The sequence below is a fragment of the Aphelocoma coerulescens genome, chromosome 14 (genome assembly GCF_041296385.1).
Source record: "Aphelocoma coerulescens isolate FSJ_1873_10779 chromosome 14, UR_Acoe_1.0, whole genome shotgun sequence".
NCBI lineage: Eukaryota > Metazoa > Chordata > Aves > Passeriformes > Corvidae > Aphelocoma > Aphelocoma coerulescens.
In genome coordinates, this window is record NC_091028.1 from 801,296 (window position 1) to 819,938 (window position 18,643).

At 39.6% G+C, this 18,643-nt stretch overlaps 1 protein-coding gene across 3 annotated transcripts in view; it reads right to left on the bottom strand.

The window, feature by feature from the left end:
* The window catches only part of CRAMP1 (cramped chromatin regulator homolog 1), a 49,377-nt gene that overhangs the window by 26,164 nt on the left and 4,570 nt on the right, over positions 1–18,643 (bottom strand). For 2 of the 3 annotated variants that reach the window (XM_069029392.1, XM_069029389.1), the window contains exons 3-6: positions 11,164–11,357; positions 9,599–9,752; positions 6,432–6,515; positions 3,927–3,975 (exon numbers count right to left, since the gene is read on the bottom strand). In XM_069029392.1, the coding sequence (XP_068885493.1) occupies positions 3,927–3,975; positions 6,432–6,515; positions 9,599–9,752; positions 11,164–11,357 (481 nt within the window). The remainder of the gene's footprint in view (positions 1–3,926; positions 3,976–6,431; positions 6,516–9,598; positions 9,753–11,163; positions 11,358–18,643) is intronic. The other variant, XM_069029391.1, reaches the window with a different exon arrangement.

Consider the following 18,643-nt stretch of genomic DNA (forward strand, 5'->3'; position numbering starts at 1 on the left):
AATTGAAATCCACAGCTGGGAGGCTAGAAAAAGACTATTTCTACAAATTTAAGGGGAAAGCACAGTAAAGGAATCAGTCCACAACAGAACTACTCTTAGCTTCAAAATACCTATTTTCTTCTGCTACCTAGATCCTGGATGTCTCCAAATGCAGAAAAGGATAAGTCTTTAAAACAGTCACTCTACTGACTATGCATTCAGAATTACCAGTCTGACTTGACACCAAGAGCATAACCTGCCTACTTGAAATGCTTTGCTTTATACATTATTTTTTTCAGTATGAACTGCTATTTTATGATCAAGACTTTAGAGAGTTACAGATTCCCCCTCAGCATGCCAAAGAGCTTTCCCAAGGAACTGCAAGGCAGCGAAGAATCACTTCTATCCCACATAAAGTACATTCAGAACCTGAACCAGACAGAGCATTTAATGCCTGTTAATGGTTTCTGTCTTTCTTAACTCGAGCTATAAAGAGCCCCTCAGGTTGGGGGTAAAACCACATACACTACCAGACAATGAAGAGTGCTCTGCTTAACTGGTGCAGTTACAATATTTCTTGAATTAGGTGTTTCTTGTGTTTTGTTTTTTTTTTTTATCTTACCCAAAATTCCTACATATTTACAAAGAGATCAAAAAAAAATTTGTATTCATTCATATGTAGTTTTTTATTAAATGTAAAGAGTGTTGCAAAACCTAAGTTAAATAAAAATGTTTCCCTCCTAAAAATGAAACAAAACAAAAAAGCTTCAGTTTAATTTTATTTAAATTAGTTATTGAGCAGTTCTGCTATACCACCATAAACCTTTTTTTCTCGTTATACATCCTAATCACAGAATACAATTACATAATAAATGTGTAGTAAAATTAAAATGCTGTAATAAAAACCTTAGCACAAAGGACTGGACAGAGAGTGGTCCTGTCTTTCAGCAGCTGGAGCAGGCCAGTGTTGACCTGAACATGCTGAACTGCTCAGAACAGTTATAGAAGCTGACAGAGTAATTCTTAGCTCCCCCTCGCATTTATAAAGATACAAACTTTGATCTATTTTCTGCAAGATTCCCCAACTCCTGTACCACTGGCTGTTGTCTAGTCTGATTTGCCTGTTAATGACATTCTGAAGACAAGTACAGGGATGTATAACAGCGAACAGCCTTAACTCCAACCGCCAAACAGGGATATGTCACACAGAGACTTTGCCAGTACTTGCCAGAGTCACCTGACTGGAGATCTCAGGCACTCCTTAGTGTCCATGACCTGGGCTATAAGCTCAACTAGGAAGTTTTTAATTATGGTTTTCTTATGAGTCCCTCACAGGGTCATTTGTTTTTTCATACTCCATGAAATTAGTACAGAAACCAGAGATGCAAAACAACCACTGAATTAGAGCATGTAACTCCAGGGTCTGGAGTGGTGCTGCAAATAAATTGCCAGGTAGCTCCTCACAACCTTATCCTTTCTTGACTTTTCTTACAATTAAATGAGGAGAATGTTTACCTAAGGAGCAGATCATCAGAATAACACATGCTCACATTCCCCATTTTTAATCACTTTGGATCCACTTTCTTTCATAGCTTTCCTCAGTGACAAGCCTTACAAAGTGCACTGCATTCAGAAGAGGAGAGTCACACTTGAAAGCAACATGTTAGGAACTGGAGAAAGAACTGATTACAAATAGGGAAAAGGATCATGGAATTGTACCATCACTGAGCAAGATGGGAAGTTGAACCAACCAAGGTATATGCAATGTGTTTGCTTCTGGGAGCTATGAGGCTGCCCTGCATGTGCAGGTGGTGCAGACATCCAGGTGGTAATGAAGACACAGTTTGCTCTTCTTCAACTGAGGAGGTTCACCGCCAAATGGGGTAAAGGATGGAGGAGAAGAAGGGAAGCAAAGATGGGTCTCCCATATGTAGACAAAAAGCCTATGCAAAAACAACTAATTCTGAACTGGTTAAAGTTATGTACACTCTAATTTTAGTGTAGAAGATTAGCATTAATACTTTCAAATGCAAACACTCCTGTTCCCAAAATGGTTTGTTACGAGACTGGCTTTTATGGAGTAAACACCTAGACTTCACAGAAATCACTAACCCTCATTAACAATTAATTAGAAGAACAAAGGCCTGAATCATGCAAAGTGATAGACCGATGCTACAGCTCACTAAACGTCATCAAGCTCATTTGCTATGCTTTAGGTTGTTTAGATGACCCATTATTAGAAATTATTATCTCTAGTATAGCACAGAGTGACTAAACCAATTGCTGATATTCTGAACTATAGATATATTCAGGAAACTACAGACGAAGGCTCATCCCAGGCCCACTTTAACTGGTAACTCAAATTTAAAGAAGTAATTTGCTTTAAGAATAATTCTGTTAAACATACTGGTCATATTTTCCTAACTGTGCAAAACCCAAACCAAATGGGAATTTCTCTTCCAATTTAAAACCTTGCAGTTAACAGAAGAATGAACAAGTGATTCAAGCATCACATTCAAGACCAGCAACACAAGCACACCATACAAACAACATCTCTCAGGAGAGGAAAGGTTGTTCAGCTCCTAAGAAACTGATCTGGAAACTCCATTTGAGAACATGAGAAAGGTACAACACCAAGTATCCATATTATGCAAGGTAAAGTCAAAAGACTGCAGCCACTGAGGGGGCAAACGCCTGGTCTTGTCTACAGTCAAGTTTACTTCATCAATAACTTGTCTGCTATGGTGAACACCCTAAAAGCAAGAATGCAAAAGGTAAAAATGGACCTGTACCGGACAGAAAAGAATGCTTTTTCAAATCACTTCTAAAGAAGGGACTAAGGACAAATCAGTGCCTCCTAAGTAATCACATGCCTTTTCCTTCGAAAGAGATTTCACTTTAAAACACATAAATTCTAAAAGCTGAACTACTTTGGAAGAATTTATGCACAAATACATCAGGTATGCCCTCATTTCTAGTAATACGCAACTTCTAACCCCTTCTGCATTCTAGGAGTACCTCGACTCATAGACTGAACCTGCAAATCCCACAACACTCTCTTGAAGTGAAAGAGAACACTCATTCTTAATGTCAAGGAGATGCAGAAGTGACTGGAGGGCTGAAGCCCAGCATGCTGAAGGGTCATTTCACGTCTGAAAGTCAGGACTTGTGAGCCCTGCTGAGGCAGGATGGTGTGGAGATGAACCCTCACTGCAAGAAGGACACTGAGGGGCTGGAGTGCATCCAGAGAACAGAATGGAGCTGGGGAAGGGTTTGGAGCACAAGTCTGATGAAGAGCAGGTGAGGGAGCTGGGAAAGGGGCTCAGCCTGGAGAAAAGGAGGCTCAGGGGGGACCTTCTGGCTCTCCACAACTCCCTGACAGGAGGGGGCATCCAGGTGGGGGTCAGGCTCTTCTCCCTGGGAACAAGGGACAGGACAAGAGGAAACAGGCTCAAGTTGCATCAGGGGAGGTTTAGATTGGATATTGGGAAAATTTCTGCACTAAAGTGTGGTCAGGAAGTGGAACAGGCTGCCCAGGCAGTGGTGGAGTGACCATCCTGGAAGAGATTGAAAAGACCTATGGATGTGGCACTTGGGGACAGGAGTTAGCAGTGGCAGGGCTGAGGTAATGGTTGGACTTGATGATCTTGGATTCCAACCTAAATAATTCTATGATTTCCCTGAGTGAATCCACATAGCTAAGTGCTGTAGCTTCTGTAAAGAATTCTAATTTAATTATTTTATTAAACTTCACCCATCATTTCTTACTATTAATTAATGGCTTCATGGAAAAGGGGAGAAAAATCCTAATATAAAACAAAGAATGGAAAACATCAAACTTCAGCTCTCAAAACTTAAGAAATGACCCAGACTTTGGATGATCAATACAATAGTCAAGTGGCTGAACAATGCAGTTGTGTGAGTTTCAGGAGTAAGTTCTTACTTACCCAGCTTGAATGAGCTCATTGAGTTTAGCTGCGTTCTTGTCATCCATACCTTTTCGGGAAATGAGATAACACAGTGAATTAGGATTTACTGTGCTAAACTGGCCTTTTCTGTATCCTGCGGGGCTTTCAAATCTATTACATTTTATTCTCACATAGGATTAACATGCATAAATGTGCTATAACATACCTCCTCTGGGAAGTTTGTATTTTCATAACATGCAAGCTTTACATGATCCTTGCCACAAAAATTACTTTATACATGTGGATTAAATGACCCTAGTTTAGTTACTATAGCCATCTTTGATGGCTTTTAATCTGACACTGAGGTATTAAAAAGTAAAGCTTCTTCTTCCTGCTCAATCTCTGTTGCTAAGGCAGCAAGGCAGAATGAACAGCATCCTAGTGTTTAACACAACAAAAAAGTAAATAAAAATAATAAAAATGCACATGCAGCCTTCACTTTTTTCTATGCATTATAGACCACATTTTTAAATGGACATTTGGTAACTTGATTTATATGATAGTTAGCCCAGATCTATTTACTGAACAAGTAACCTCCCTGTGGCAATGCTAAAAGTATTTCTGGAGTGCTCTTGTGTCTCAATAGCTCTTAGTAAGTCTTCTCCATTTCTGTGACTGTGAATACCACAAGAGAAAAAAAGGGGATGGGGGGGATGGAGGAAGAAACTGCTTTCCACAGCTAAAGAGCAGACCTGTCATAAATGGGCATAGAGTCTTGCACCTTGAGTACATTTAATCTTGAAGACAAGAATTTTCCAAGTGACAGTGGGTGAAGTACGTAACCAAGTCCCAAAGTTGTAAAAAGACAGAATACAGAGGCTGCAGGCATTGCCATGGTGACTGTGTGAAACCTTACTCCCAGTCATAGCAAGAAGGGTCTGCTTGTAAAACAAGATGTGGGTACAGGAAAGAAACACTAATACTGATTTCTGATGTCAGGGCAATGTGCTTTGCTTCTGCACCTGCTTTGTCATCAAACACTTCAAAATTGCTTCTCCAAGCTGAGCACTGCTTCTCCAATTAACACACTGGAGATCTTTACACAAATAGAATAAAGTCAGTATGAACATTCACAAGAGTCTCATTCATTACCTGTTACAACAGCAACCCCAGGTAAGGGAATAACATAGCAAAAACACCCTTCCAAAATCCCACAATCCTTTTAAGAATTGTACATGTTCACTCATGAATGCTTTTGTGTCCATTTCACTTTACCACTACTATGACTTCACAAAGAAGTGAAAGTATTTTGATGGTTTTCCATGTCTCACAAATTTAAAACAGGTAGAAGATGCACTATGGTGTAATACTGACTGTACAAAAAGTCTGGGGACAAATGAAAAATACATGGATAAAAAGGTGTAGGTACACAGACTGGCACATGCAGGGCATGTTCCTCTGCCCACTCTCCAAGCCAGTCATGTCAGAGCCCTCTCTGGTCTGGAAGTCACGAAGGCCATGGGAACCATGTCCTGGGGTTCCATCCTCTCAGCGTGGACAGTAGGGTAAGGCAGGGATCCTCTACTCAGGTGAGACTCCACCTGCAGCTCTGGGGGTCCCAGAATATGAAGTACTTAAAGAAGGCTTAAAAGAAAGACAAGGACAGACTTGGAGGGACAGGACAAGGGGTGATGGTTCTAAACCACAGGAGGGGAGATTTAAGCCACATATAATGAAAACAATTTTATTGCAAGTGTGGGGAAGCCCTGGCCAGAAAAGCTGTGGCTGCCCCATCCCTGGAAGTGTTCAAGGCCAGGCTGGATGGGGGTCAGAGCTACCTGGTCTAGTGGAAAGTATCCCTGCCCATGACAGGGCCTTGGGACAAGATGGTCTTTAAGGTCCCTTCCAACCCAAACCATTCTGTAGTTCTGTGAGCCTAAGCTCAGGTATGCTGCTAATGCAATTAATCAACTACCAGCAAACAGCAGAGCACTGTTGTGGCACGTACTCCTCCACCTACACTCACTGATATGGACAAAATTGGACTCTGGCGCTGACAAGGTCAGAACCCACCTTGCTTAGCCACTGAAGTTATTTCCAATTATGATTTGTGCTTTTTCATCTTCAGGGTACAGTGAGGAAACGTTTAGAGAACAACTTAGAGAAAGACACCACCCTAGATTTTGACTGCATAGGTACAAAAAATTGTGGGTGTAAACAGTATCATTTACACACTTAATTGCTTAGGTTTCAATAGCAACAACATAGATCATCTAAGCTTTGTGTATGTTTACCTATCACCTGTGGGATATACATGCACTGCATTCTGCAGATAGATAAAAACAAAGAAATCTATCAAAGTGGACTAATGCAACAGACTAAGGAGGTCTGTAAAAATAAAAATACATTTAATGAAGAACTAACACCATAGATTACAGCAGTAGTCAAGAACTCAAACGTGGAACTGAACTAGACACTGCAAACTTCAAGGGTAGTAAATTCTATTCCATCATGTAAAAATAATCTGGAGTCATTCATACTCACATCCCCCGATCTTTTTCCTTAGTTCCCCATAGCAGATTAAGCCATACAGCTCCAGGGAAGATTTTTTCAGCCCTTGAGAAAACACTGGAAAGCAGAAAAGGTTTCAGTGAGATGCAGGTTGCAGATACTCACATGCAGCTACATTGCATATACTCATTTCAACACTGAAAAGGAGAGGATTTGTATTTTCAATGATGAGACAAATTAGATTGAAGGCAAAACTAAGTTCTGGTTCAACACTACAATGGGATTGGTTCACCAACTTCCTTTTCATGGCATTTTTTATATTACAGGAAAACAAAGCAGCTTCCATAGAATTTACACAAATATGCAACTGCTCAATATGTAAAATAAAGCTAATTCATAATAAAGCTATCTCTAGTATCAACTGTTTACAAATTCTAAGGGAAATTTCCAGATGCCCCCAAGCAAATGCATACAGAACTCCTTTATATGAAAATTCAGAAGTAGGTCTGGATTTTCCAGAAGACAGAGAACATTTTCTGTGCACACAATACACTGTAAGAGATTTGATGCAAATTCTAGATTCTAAATTTTTACGCAAAGAATTGCTGACATTTTATTCAACTTTGCAAGAGGTTTTTTTGTCCTTTCTCATCAACACACAACATGGACATTACTGCTAATAGATCTAAAGATCTATGACAGCAAGGAGAGTCTTGTGGTTCACTAATCAGGTGAAAATATTTATTCTTGTCTATTCATCAAAACTTTAGTTCTCTTTGATCTCAAAATCCAAGCACACATATTTCTACCAATACTAAAGCTAATCAAACTACTGCACTGATTGTTAAATTCCATCAGACGAGATTCTAGACCACACATATATAGATACATAACTTTTTGTTATCCAAAAAACACATTTAACTTCTTCTGTGACATCTTTTTATTTTAAAAATTCTTCCATAAAATGTGTTTGCTGCAACACTGGTTTTTAAATAAAATACTAATGGCTTCAGCTTAAAGTGCTGCCTTGTTTTGAAAAAATGAACTCACAAATACACCTTATGCCAGGTGGTTTAGATACTCAAGTCCTCCTTTAGGTAACCTAAGCTCAGGAACAGACAAGTTCATAAAGAGATTGTATCATACAGTAGCTTTGCATTCCTTCGGCTTCTTTCTAGCCATATCCATTTCCCCTTAATGAGTTACTCTTAATAACTCATTATTTTTAATTTTTAATGAGGTTTAACAAGACCAAGTACTGGGTCCTGCACTTTGGTCACAACACCCTGCAGCATTACAGGCTGGGGACAGAGTGGCTGAACAGTGCAGAGCAGAAAGGAACCCACGGGTGCTGGTTGACAGCCGACTAAACATGAGCCAGCAGTGTGTCCATGTGGCCAAGAAGGCCAATGGCTCCTGGCCTGGAGCAGGAATAGTGTGGCCAACAGGACCAGGACAGTGATTCTTCCCCTGTACTCGGCACTGGTTGGGCCACACCTCAAGTGCTGTGTCCAGTTCTGGGCCCCTCGATTTAGGAAGGACGTTGAGATGCTCAAATGTGTTCAGAAAAGGGCAACAAGGCTGATGAAGGGTCTGGAGCACAAGTCCTGTGAGGAGCAGCTGAGGGAGCTGGCTGGGATTGTTTAGCCTGGAGAGAAGGAGGCTCAGGGGATACCATATCACTCTCTAAACTCCCTGACAGGAGGGTGCAGCCAGGTGGGGGTCAATCTCTTCTCTGAGGCAACCAGTCACAGAATGAGACTACACAGCCCTAATGCTGGGTCAGGGAGGTCTAGGATAGACATTAGGAAGAAATTCTTCACAGAAAGAGTAATTGAGCATTGGAATGGGCTGCCCAGGGAGGTGGTGGAGTCACCATCCCTGGAGGTGTTCAAGAAAAGACTGGATGTGGCACTGGGTGCCATGGTCTAGCTGACAAAGGTGGTCATAGGTTGGACTCTATGATCTCAAAGGTCTTTTCCATCCTAGTTGATTTCTGTGATAAAGAGACTGTATTGTGCACTAGCTTCACACTCCTTTAACTTCTTTCCACATCCATTTCTCCCTGATGAGTTATTTTTAACTTGAGAGGCTCTGGCCACAAATTGTGTAGATGAATTTACTATTCAAACGCTTGCTGATATTTTAGAGTTCTTCAGAAAACCAAAAAATTCAACCACCACAAACTGCCATGATTTATGCATCTTTGAATACACCATCAGAAGGACCAGAAAACTCTGGAGACTATTAATCAACAAGCTAATGTGAGAACTGACATTTTTGACACCTTAAAACCAAAAGAACCGAATCTTAGTAAAATCTGGTCACTCTGAAATACATTTCTTTAGCCTGTTATTCAGATTAGGCCACCCACAGACTAACCTGAAGCCTCTCTCCCCATTCCTAATTAGTATGGATTTGATAAAAATCCATTCTCAATTATCATATGTTACTATTACTGTTACAAGGCACCACTGGCAGTTATGTGACTTCCCAATTTCTTTTTCATTAAACCAGTTGCAGAAGGAGGGAAAAGAATGGGAAGGGGAATATGGCACTGGGAATCCTAAGTCATTGAACCAATGGTACAAATTCAAATTTCTTTAAAGTGGGAGCAAATATGTCACCATTTACACTTGCACTGCACTGTGTATTTATTTCTACCTTCCCCCAAGAATGGCCAAGTGGTGCTGGGTCACTTGAGTTTGCTTGATGAAGCCATGCCTGACTAATGTTTAGGCAGTTCTCCTTGAAGGTGTGTTCCTGAGAACACAAAAACATGTCCTTGAACCTGGCTTTTCCCCAGTATTAACAGCAGGACCTACATTTATTATGGTGTGGTGAATTCACAGAATAGTAGTGATACAAATACCAGGTTTTGAAAAGTGTTTTTCATGAAACACGAACCTTGGTAGGGCCATGCTAATAAAACTAAGAAGTGAGACATTGTGGACTCCCCATTCCTGAAGGTCTCCACAGCCAGGTTGGACAGGGCATTGAGCAACGTGGTCTAGTGAAAGGTGTCCTTGCCCATAGCAGGGGATGGAATGGGATGGTCTTTGAGGTCCCTTGTAACCCAAACCATCCTGTGGTTCTACGACTCTATGCTCAGTATTTATTTCCTCCTCAGTATTTATTTCCTCACCTCTGAAAGGCAGGACTCCAACCCTTGCACCAAGCCCACTTTGGTGCATACTAACCATTGTCAAAGTCAATGTACTTGGAGATCTTGTGCCAGGTGCGGTAGTAGAAGTGCCGGACCTGCTCCTTGTTCTTCACCATGCTTGCTGGTTTGCCTTTCTTCTTGTATTTCAGGGCAATGTTGTTCTGGATAGCTTCAAAGTCCTTCCCATGCTGAAGAAAAAATAAAGCAAATTGAAATACTCAAACCCAGACTTGGATCTTGTCATAATTCAAGTCAAACAATGTCAGGGACTTTGGGATTCTTTGTGGGAAATTGGATTTCAATGGCCATAAATAGAACACTGGTTTCCTTTGTTTTATATAAAATGCAATATAGATGCCAAATTAATTACTTTCCAATTTCTTTAACTGTTTCAAAATAAAAACAGTAAGTTGCTAGCAAATTAGAAAAAAACACCCATCTGTACTTACAACTGTGTTAAGTAGCAGAACTAAAAACACTGATTTTCTCCCTTAGCATTCTTTACTTTTCTCTGCACTCCCCCCACCATTTCTCACTAGAGTGAATGAAAAACATATTATATTTACCAGCTGCACTTTTATTTACAGGGAATTTCATGTTACTGTTACTAGGAGTACAAAATTTGAGTTTCAAAGGATTTGATTTTATACACATTAACTCCTGCTATCACAATTTTTTTGTATTCAGAAAAGGTTGGGACTGATTTAAATACAAATACAAAAACCTCTTCTGAAAGGCAGTGCCACAAAATGGATGGAAGGAGGGACTGAACAAACTGAGTTTCAGATCCACCTTAAAGCAAATTTTTAAAATTTTTCCTCAGTATTCAAAAAAAGAAAAAAATCAGTGAAGTGACTTAAAAATTACTTGATTCCCAGGAATATTACTGCAATTCAGAGGAATTAAAAAAATAAAACACTGTTTAAGTATTCATTTTGTCCACAAAATATATGTATGTGATACCATGCCTATGATGAAAAAACAGTTATTCAAAAAGATGCATGTATGCAGAGAAAACTCCCCATCACTGCTTTTGTTTTTACCTTTGGCATGCATTTTCTAAACAGAAATGCTGTTGAAATAATCACAGGAACAGGACAAGCAGGAATCCATCACATACATCGTAAGAGACAGAAGATAAGATGATGTACCTTTTCTTGTCTCTCAGCCCTAGGACTGAACTGGCTCTAACCTCTTCATGGCCGAAGACTAAACACAATTGTCATTAGAACAGAGCAGCTTTTCTTGTTTGGTATTACTACAGAGCAAGTCTGTTGCTTTTGAAAGTTCAGATGGGGACATTATTTAATTATTCTGCATTTGAAACAGAACCATAATTCAGTAACAACTGAAATGATTATAAACATTCATTAATAAAACTCAGAAATATTTCCTGTGTATTTAGAGAAAAAAACCCAACAAACTTGACACTTTTGACACATGGCTTTGACTGACAGCTGTTTTACAATGTATGGCTCCACAAATGCTCACGAGTAAGTGGCCTTCTGCTCCTGCCAGTCTCACCTCAATCAACCTTCTTTAGGAATATCCAGACTCTAACCAAAGCCACCTATGTCTGTTATTTTCTTCTACATGTACCTCATACAGTCCCTCAAAGAAGGTATTCTTGTCCTCTGTGCTCCATGACTCCCACTGCCGTCGGACCTTCTTCCCTTCCTCCTTCTCTCCTGTTGAGGAGCCCAGGTTCCTTGCTGCTGACTTGGAATTCCCAGCAGGATTACTGGAAGGAATTCCTGATGTGCCACCAGGTGCAGTCCCTCCATTATCTGCTGCTGTAAAAAACCATGACCAGAGTGAATATTAAACCAACAGGAGGATTCATGGATAGAGCTAAGGGAGTAACTCAGAATTTTCTCCTTTTTCACTTGAAATACAATGGGCAAATAATGAGGTTTGTTTCATAGAAATAAAATCTCAAAGTGCAAAAAACAAGGGGAAGGTTTCAATGGCTTAATTTTGTATTTCCAGAAGTAACACAGATAAGCAGGAATGTACCACAGCAGCCTCTACTAGACAACCCTCTCTGATGGTTATATACTAGTGAGCTCTGTGGTCACTGCCCTGCAGCCAGGGGGAACTCCAGAGCAGTGCTGAACAGGGAGCTGACCAATGGACCAAAGTGATGTCTTTGAGGAAAATAGAACGGCACATCCTTGTCTTTGGTCTTGATCCTACTGCCTCTGGAATAACTGTGGAAAGGGAAGGATTGAGAGATATCGACTTCAGTTCATCACACAACAGTGGATCAGCATCCAGAATCTCATCTGCAGTGTATGATCCTCAGAGCACCTCCTCTGATATGGCCCATCTAGGAAAGCTCTCGTTATCCAAAGGACAGCAAGTCTCAACCCATTCTCCTTTCCCAAACCCTGCTGCAGCTTTCAGAAAAAGACACAGAAGTGCAATTTTGATTGTCCCTTTGTCAGTTATCAGCTCCCAAAGAACACGGAAAAAGAGATATGAAGATTGGAAATACTAAAATGAGAATGCCGGATAAAACTGAGAGAATTCGCTGTTTACTCAAGTAGGGACCCAGGACGAAAATGGGATGGAAAATCCACAAACAAAACATCCTGCTTGGTTTGACACTGTATATCAGAGTGCTAATCCAGAAACCGAGGTCAACTCCCCAAAATGCGCTCATTTTTTTCCATAAAAGTGTAACCATTCCCATTAAGTTATATTTCCAAAATAAATTATCTTGAATTTTATTTTAAAATATTATTTACCATTTGACTGTCCTTATTGATGCAGACATATACTTAATAAAACAGAAGTCTTTCAACACTGAACATTCATTGCTCATTATAAAGAATGCTCAGTACACTTTCCTTTTCTCCAGTTACTGGCCTTTATGTCTTGTGTTTTACCTCATGATATACTGGCTTGCTGTAGTTTATTTGCTTATACACCCAGGTTCTACAATACAGCAGTTCCAACCAGTTTCCCTAATTTTTATATATATCAGCATAACTCTGTCTTTCATATTTAGGCTTAAAAATTTCCCTTATCTTTACAAATTCAACTACATGAAGCAGGTTTTTTTATCTGACAAAGCCAGTATCAAGAACCTAGATATCCCACTTTGATAATTCTAATAGTATTTTTTAAAAAGCATATCAGAAGAATCTGCTGTTACAGGCCCACTATGCTTTAGAGATTTGAAAGACTTGTATGTAAATCTTAACAAGTCAGTTGCAATTTGAAGGTAATTCTTTCGGGCAACAAAACCATATTTCTCCAAATCCTATAGAAACTGGTTTGTTCAAGTAATGGAGAATATTTGAAATCAAACCTGGAATAGAGCAAGGTGCATGAAAGTACATTTTTTTCCTGCATACAATAAATAGTTACTTGATATAAAATATGATATTGTGACCATTTTGGAGTTAATGTGTCTTTTCTTTCTAGGGATGACTATTTGACTCTTTTGAAGAAAATTACTGTCACCACAGGGAAGCAAGTAAGGAAAGACATGAAAAACCATTAGACATCTAGAAGAAAATGCACTTATAAACAACTTCTCAAATAAACAGCTTCTTTACTTCCTAAAGTCTTCACCAGCCATGATAAAATAATTGAGACTTAGGCCATTTAATTCTGGCACTGTTGAGGTAAATCCTTTAAAAAAAGGTAACCACAAGAAAAAACCTGAGCACTTCAACAGAAGTTACCCAACACAGACACAGAACTGACACTTCTTTATTCTGCAAATGTGAGACTGGAATATCACAATTTGCACAGTAATGAAATACACATCTTTGGTCAAGAAGGGGAAAGTCAAACACATCAAACCCCAAACTCAATCTGCAATCTCCTGTTGCTTACCAGCTCCCAACACAAAAGATGTCCTTTATCAGAAGACAGGTACAGGATTTCAGTCCAGAGTCACTATTCTGATCACAGATCCCTAACTTCTGAGAAATCCTTCAGAGGAACAATGAATGCAGGATTTGGGGGTTTCACTTGTGTGTTGGGTGGTTGGTTTTTGTTTGGGGTTTCTGTGGCATTTGTTTTCTTTTTTTTTTTAATACTTATACAAGTAAGTAAAAACCTAAGTCAGCTGTCAGAAGAACAGATCTTATCAAGGATTTTCTAAAGATTGTTCAGTACACTTGGAACACATAAAGCTTTCATTATTAAAAAGCAGAAGAAACTAAAGTGTCAGTGAAGATTTTACGGTCTTATTATAATTTAAAGTTCAGTACACTTTCATTTACATTTTAGTTGCAGGCAAAAGATGGACTAAAGAGTTCTATTTGACGTGCTGAGGGCTCCATGGATTCAACTTCTACACAGGACATGTAGCTCATAATTGATCTTTTGTTCCTTTATGCACACAAACTGTAGTCCTGGGAAGTTTATCAGAATCTTTTTTGTTTTAAACTCTTTTATAAATTACCATCCAGACAATTGTTCAGAGTATTGTATATGAAGATCTAAAAATCTGAATAACCTGTCACCTCTACAGAGCTCTTACATGCCATCCAGTTCTTCCAGGAACAAAAGGGTTTGCTCATTCCTTTGCATAAACTTTCTTACTACTGTGCATGGTAATATTTATCATTGGGTTATCCCAATCCAACTTAGAGTATACTGAACCTTGGTATGGGAATGGAATGTACTTATTCTAAAACATAGGACTATAAACCAGAATAAAAGAGAAAAATAGAAATAGTCATACATCATTAAATTACCCCCGTAAATTCATTACCTCAATCTTACTGTATGAGATTCTTGTTACATACAGAACAGCTAACGAGCTTTCATCCCCTCACTAATGATTGACGACTATGATTAATTCCCAATAATGGATGATTTAAAACTTCATCAATGCATTAAAACAAGAAGCTCCCCTGAGGCCAGCTATACCATTACTGCTGCAGAATGCTGGGGCTCACTCTAACAACCTGCTCAGGTGCTTGTAAAATGATGTAAAGTCATTTATAGAAAAGACAAGACAAAGACAAGCTGCACATTCTCCCACTGTCTACTCATTTTGCACCACCCAGCCAGTGACCTGAACATCCACACCATTACAGCTATGGCAACTCCTTCCCTTTGCTCCAGGTGTGCCAGAGCACCAGCACCTGTGTACAAGGTACAAGGCAGTCATTTGGATATGCAAGTTCTCAGCATATCACCTCAGCTTTCAATACACAGTTTGCAAAGACTTCACATTTTTGTACTCAGTATTTGAACTGCAACCCCCAACAACATCATGGGTCAGAACACCAGTGTTCCAGGGAAACTTATTCAGTCCTTTTATCCAGTGTTCTCCACCCACATATATGTACCATATTAAAACTTAATTTATCTGTGTCTGGCATAATATCATCTCAAACTACATTCCCATGGAAAAAACTGTCTCTGTAGTTCTAAGCAAAACATAAATATTTGCAAAAATTTATATAAAGAGATTTAAAGACTGCAGTTTAAGAATCTGATATGAAAATTACAAACAATGGAACACACATGTATAAAACAACTGAGACACTAATAGTATTGGGGTCTCATCATGGCTACAGCCACAAATTCTTCCTTCTAGGTAGCATCTCAGAGTCTGCCTTTCAGACTTCCACTGACAGCTCTTACAGGCCAGCTGATTCATATCTTCTGTGACAGATTACACACACACGGAAGCTGGAATCCCCAGAGTAAATTCTCACTACACCCATGTATCCCAACACACAGGCTGGGTTACAGGCTTAGCTCACAACATCTCAACTTCTTCTGGAGTTACCAGTCACTGTAGGTGGAACATTCATTTGGAAATACCTTTATAAACAAGATGGTGCATTCACACTCTTGCATGCCACAGCTCAAATGCCGAGTGTTAGGACTAACTCACTCCCCAAATTGTGGGATACAAATGCCAACTTGTAAAAGACAAATTCCCTGCAAGTCAACACTTCATTTTGAGTGCTAACTTTATAACTGGAAAGGAAGTTTCTACTCTGTATGCCTCCACAGGACACAGCATGGACTCCTGAGAATGGCAAGTCTAGAACGGCTTATGTCTTATTGCATGGTTATGCCACATAGTGTTCTTGTTGTGAATTAACATCCAAAGTTTGAAACATAGAAACACAGAATATTCTGAGTTGGAAGGGACCCACAAGGATTATGGAGTCCAACTCTTACATGACTGGTCAATATAGGAACTGAACCTGCAACCTTGGCATTCTTAGCATCATGCTCTGACCAACTCAGCTAATCTCAGGCTCAACTGGTAACTATCCTACACGGACAATGACAGCCTACCTTCTTCTAACTCTTACTAGTTAGAAAATTAGAGGTAGCTGAATGTGTTTAAAGCATACACAGTGTCAATTATCAACCAGAGCCTCCTAACAAACCTATGCCGAAGGCTTGCTGCTCTACAGACAGGATATGTTGATTATACAATGTATCAAAGGCAGCACTAGCTGAGCTAACCAAGAAGAGCTATAGAAACCCCCCATGGTTTGTTATACATTTGGTCACTACTCCATCTCCCATAAATCACTAGTCTCATGCTCTTCCCTAAGAAAACACCCATAAAGTTCAGCATGAAGTTCCACTTAACCCTACGGCTGTGCAGCCTTGCAGGCAGGTCCCTGTCAGAGTTCAGCACCTACTGCACAGGAGGAGAAAATCCTCCTCTTGCAGTATGGGATGAGATACTGTGGAGTCCTGGTCCTGAGCGACTTCCAAAGGGAGGGAGGGAGGGAGAACTGATGTAAACAGGATAGCAAAGAATGAATGAAAGCATGTCAGGGTAGGATGGAAGGAGAGGTACCAAGTGCAAGTGAGATGGATAAAATTAAGGATAATGTCAGAACAAGGGACTGTGCCAGTAGTTTGTGAACAGTGGTTCATGTCCTAGAGAAATAATGCTGCAGGAGTAACATCTCAAATGAAGTTGTATACAATATATTCTGCAACATATGAACTCAGGAAGATACAATAAAACACACTGTTAAGTACATACATCAGGTGTTTTGGTATCTACCTCCTCTCTACAGGAGAAGACAGTAGTTGATTTAACCTATATGCTACCAAACATGAAACTTTGACACACTGAAACAAACTAGACTGCTTTTTAGCAAGTTCTATACCATGCCAAAAGATGGAACGCTTTAATTCAACTAAGCTTTCAGCTGAATAAATCCTTTTTCAAAAAAGAACTTCTTATTACTGCAAAAGAAACCCAAATACTTGTTTGAGCCATTTTACACATTTTAGGAATAAACCCAGAACAACAACATGAAAGACATCTTCAAGCTTCAGCTCATCACCATTAGGCTACTCCTTCTGATTTCATTCTGCATTCAGAAAGTGGATAAAAACACGGAAATGGCAATACTCTAGTTTAAGCTACATCTACAGCATATGATGGCAATGTATTCCACACTGCCTTTTACCGACGTGGTCACAACATACACATACATACATATTCCATCCACTCTGGCTCCACGGACCAAAGCCCCAAAACACACCTTAACACCTGTGCTCAGCAACCATGTGGCATGTTGGTGTTTGAGACAAACTCTCAGAAATCCCTTTTTCAGCAACCTTAACTTGGTCTGCATCTCCTCCCCCAACAAACCTCCCTGCGTATAAACTCCCAAAATAAACTGTCTCCACACCACTAGTTCTTCAAGCTCCTGCTATGGTTTCATGCAAGTTACTTAAAGACTTCCTTTCAAGCCTTCATGCTTCAAAAGTCATGCACCAGTTGAGGTGTAGCTTACGACCTTGAAAATATAATTAAAAGATGACCAACAGCTGAAAAGAATACAATAATAATTCTTTAAAAATGCAGAGATTTAGATATTTGTGCAGGAAATTTGAGAAACCTTCCTGCAATTCCAAATGGATTGGCTACTGAACTGAAATAGTTTCCAAACTTTATTTTACTGTACCACTTCCTTGTAATTCGTATGTAATTTTTGCCTTAAACTCAAAAGTGCACCTCAATACACAAAAGGAAAGAGGCAGGATTCAAAGGTGCAATTACAGAGTACGTCAGGGCAATCTGACTATTAGCAACATGTTTACACACTCTACAAGGCAGAACTTGGAAATTATTATGAGCAAGCTTTTGTGAGCCTCAGTAAGATAAAGTTGAAAAATCAGCAGCTGCTGAGTGGGCAAACTCTTTTTACAGTTTACAGCCAAGTTTATCAATTATTTGTCTGCTACAATTAAGGACCCTAAAAGCACGAATGACAAAAGTAAAAAGGAATTTGCAACACACAGAAAAAAAATACTATTTTCAAAACTTTTCTGAAGACAAACCAATACCTGCTGAGCAACTACAATTTGAAAGAAAGTATGTGCATTGATCACACTCCTTAAAAATTAGCAAGTGAGTGTTTTCCCTTCAGAATACAGAGGTTCTAGAAGTAGAATCACTTCAATAAAATGTTAACGGTTACACAGCATTATTGAATGCCTATGACAAAAACAAGTTTCTGGTTTCACTGGACCAAGCATAAGCATGGTCTGGTCACTCCAGCTGGCCACTGTCAGAGTTACTTCTACAGCCATCACCTTGACTTTGACATAAACAATGCAAAAGCTTCCAGGTTTCAGAGCTGATGTAAAGTACATGCACTCCAGCTTTTCATCATTTTTATACTTACAGAAGGAGGAGAAAGGTAGTGGGACAGCTGATGGAAGGATTTAAGTCCAATCTTTATTAGTCATCTCCACCCTTCCATTCATTCCCTATCAGAAGCTGGCTCTGTGAGACATTTCGCTCAGAACACAGAGCACTATGAATTCTGATCACAAGGCATTCCACTGGGGAGAATTTAGACAAGCCTGGAAAACCTCTCATTATGCATCTCTGAACATAAAGAACTCAAATTAGAAAGGATCCTGCTCCATGGCTCTGTTCTCCAAAATCTGACAATTATAATCTCAACCATATCAGAGAATTCAATCAATCGGACACATTCACACCAAATCTGGTCAGGCAGAGCTGTGGCTGGTCTTAAAATTGAAAAAGTGAAAGCACAGTCATAATTCTACCACTGTCACTGCCAATGAATTTAAGAAGTTCTCCCAA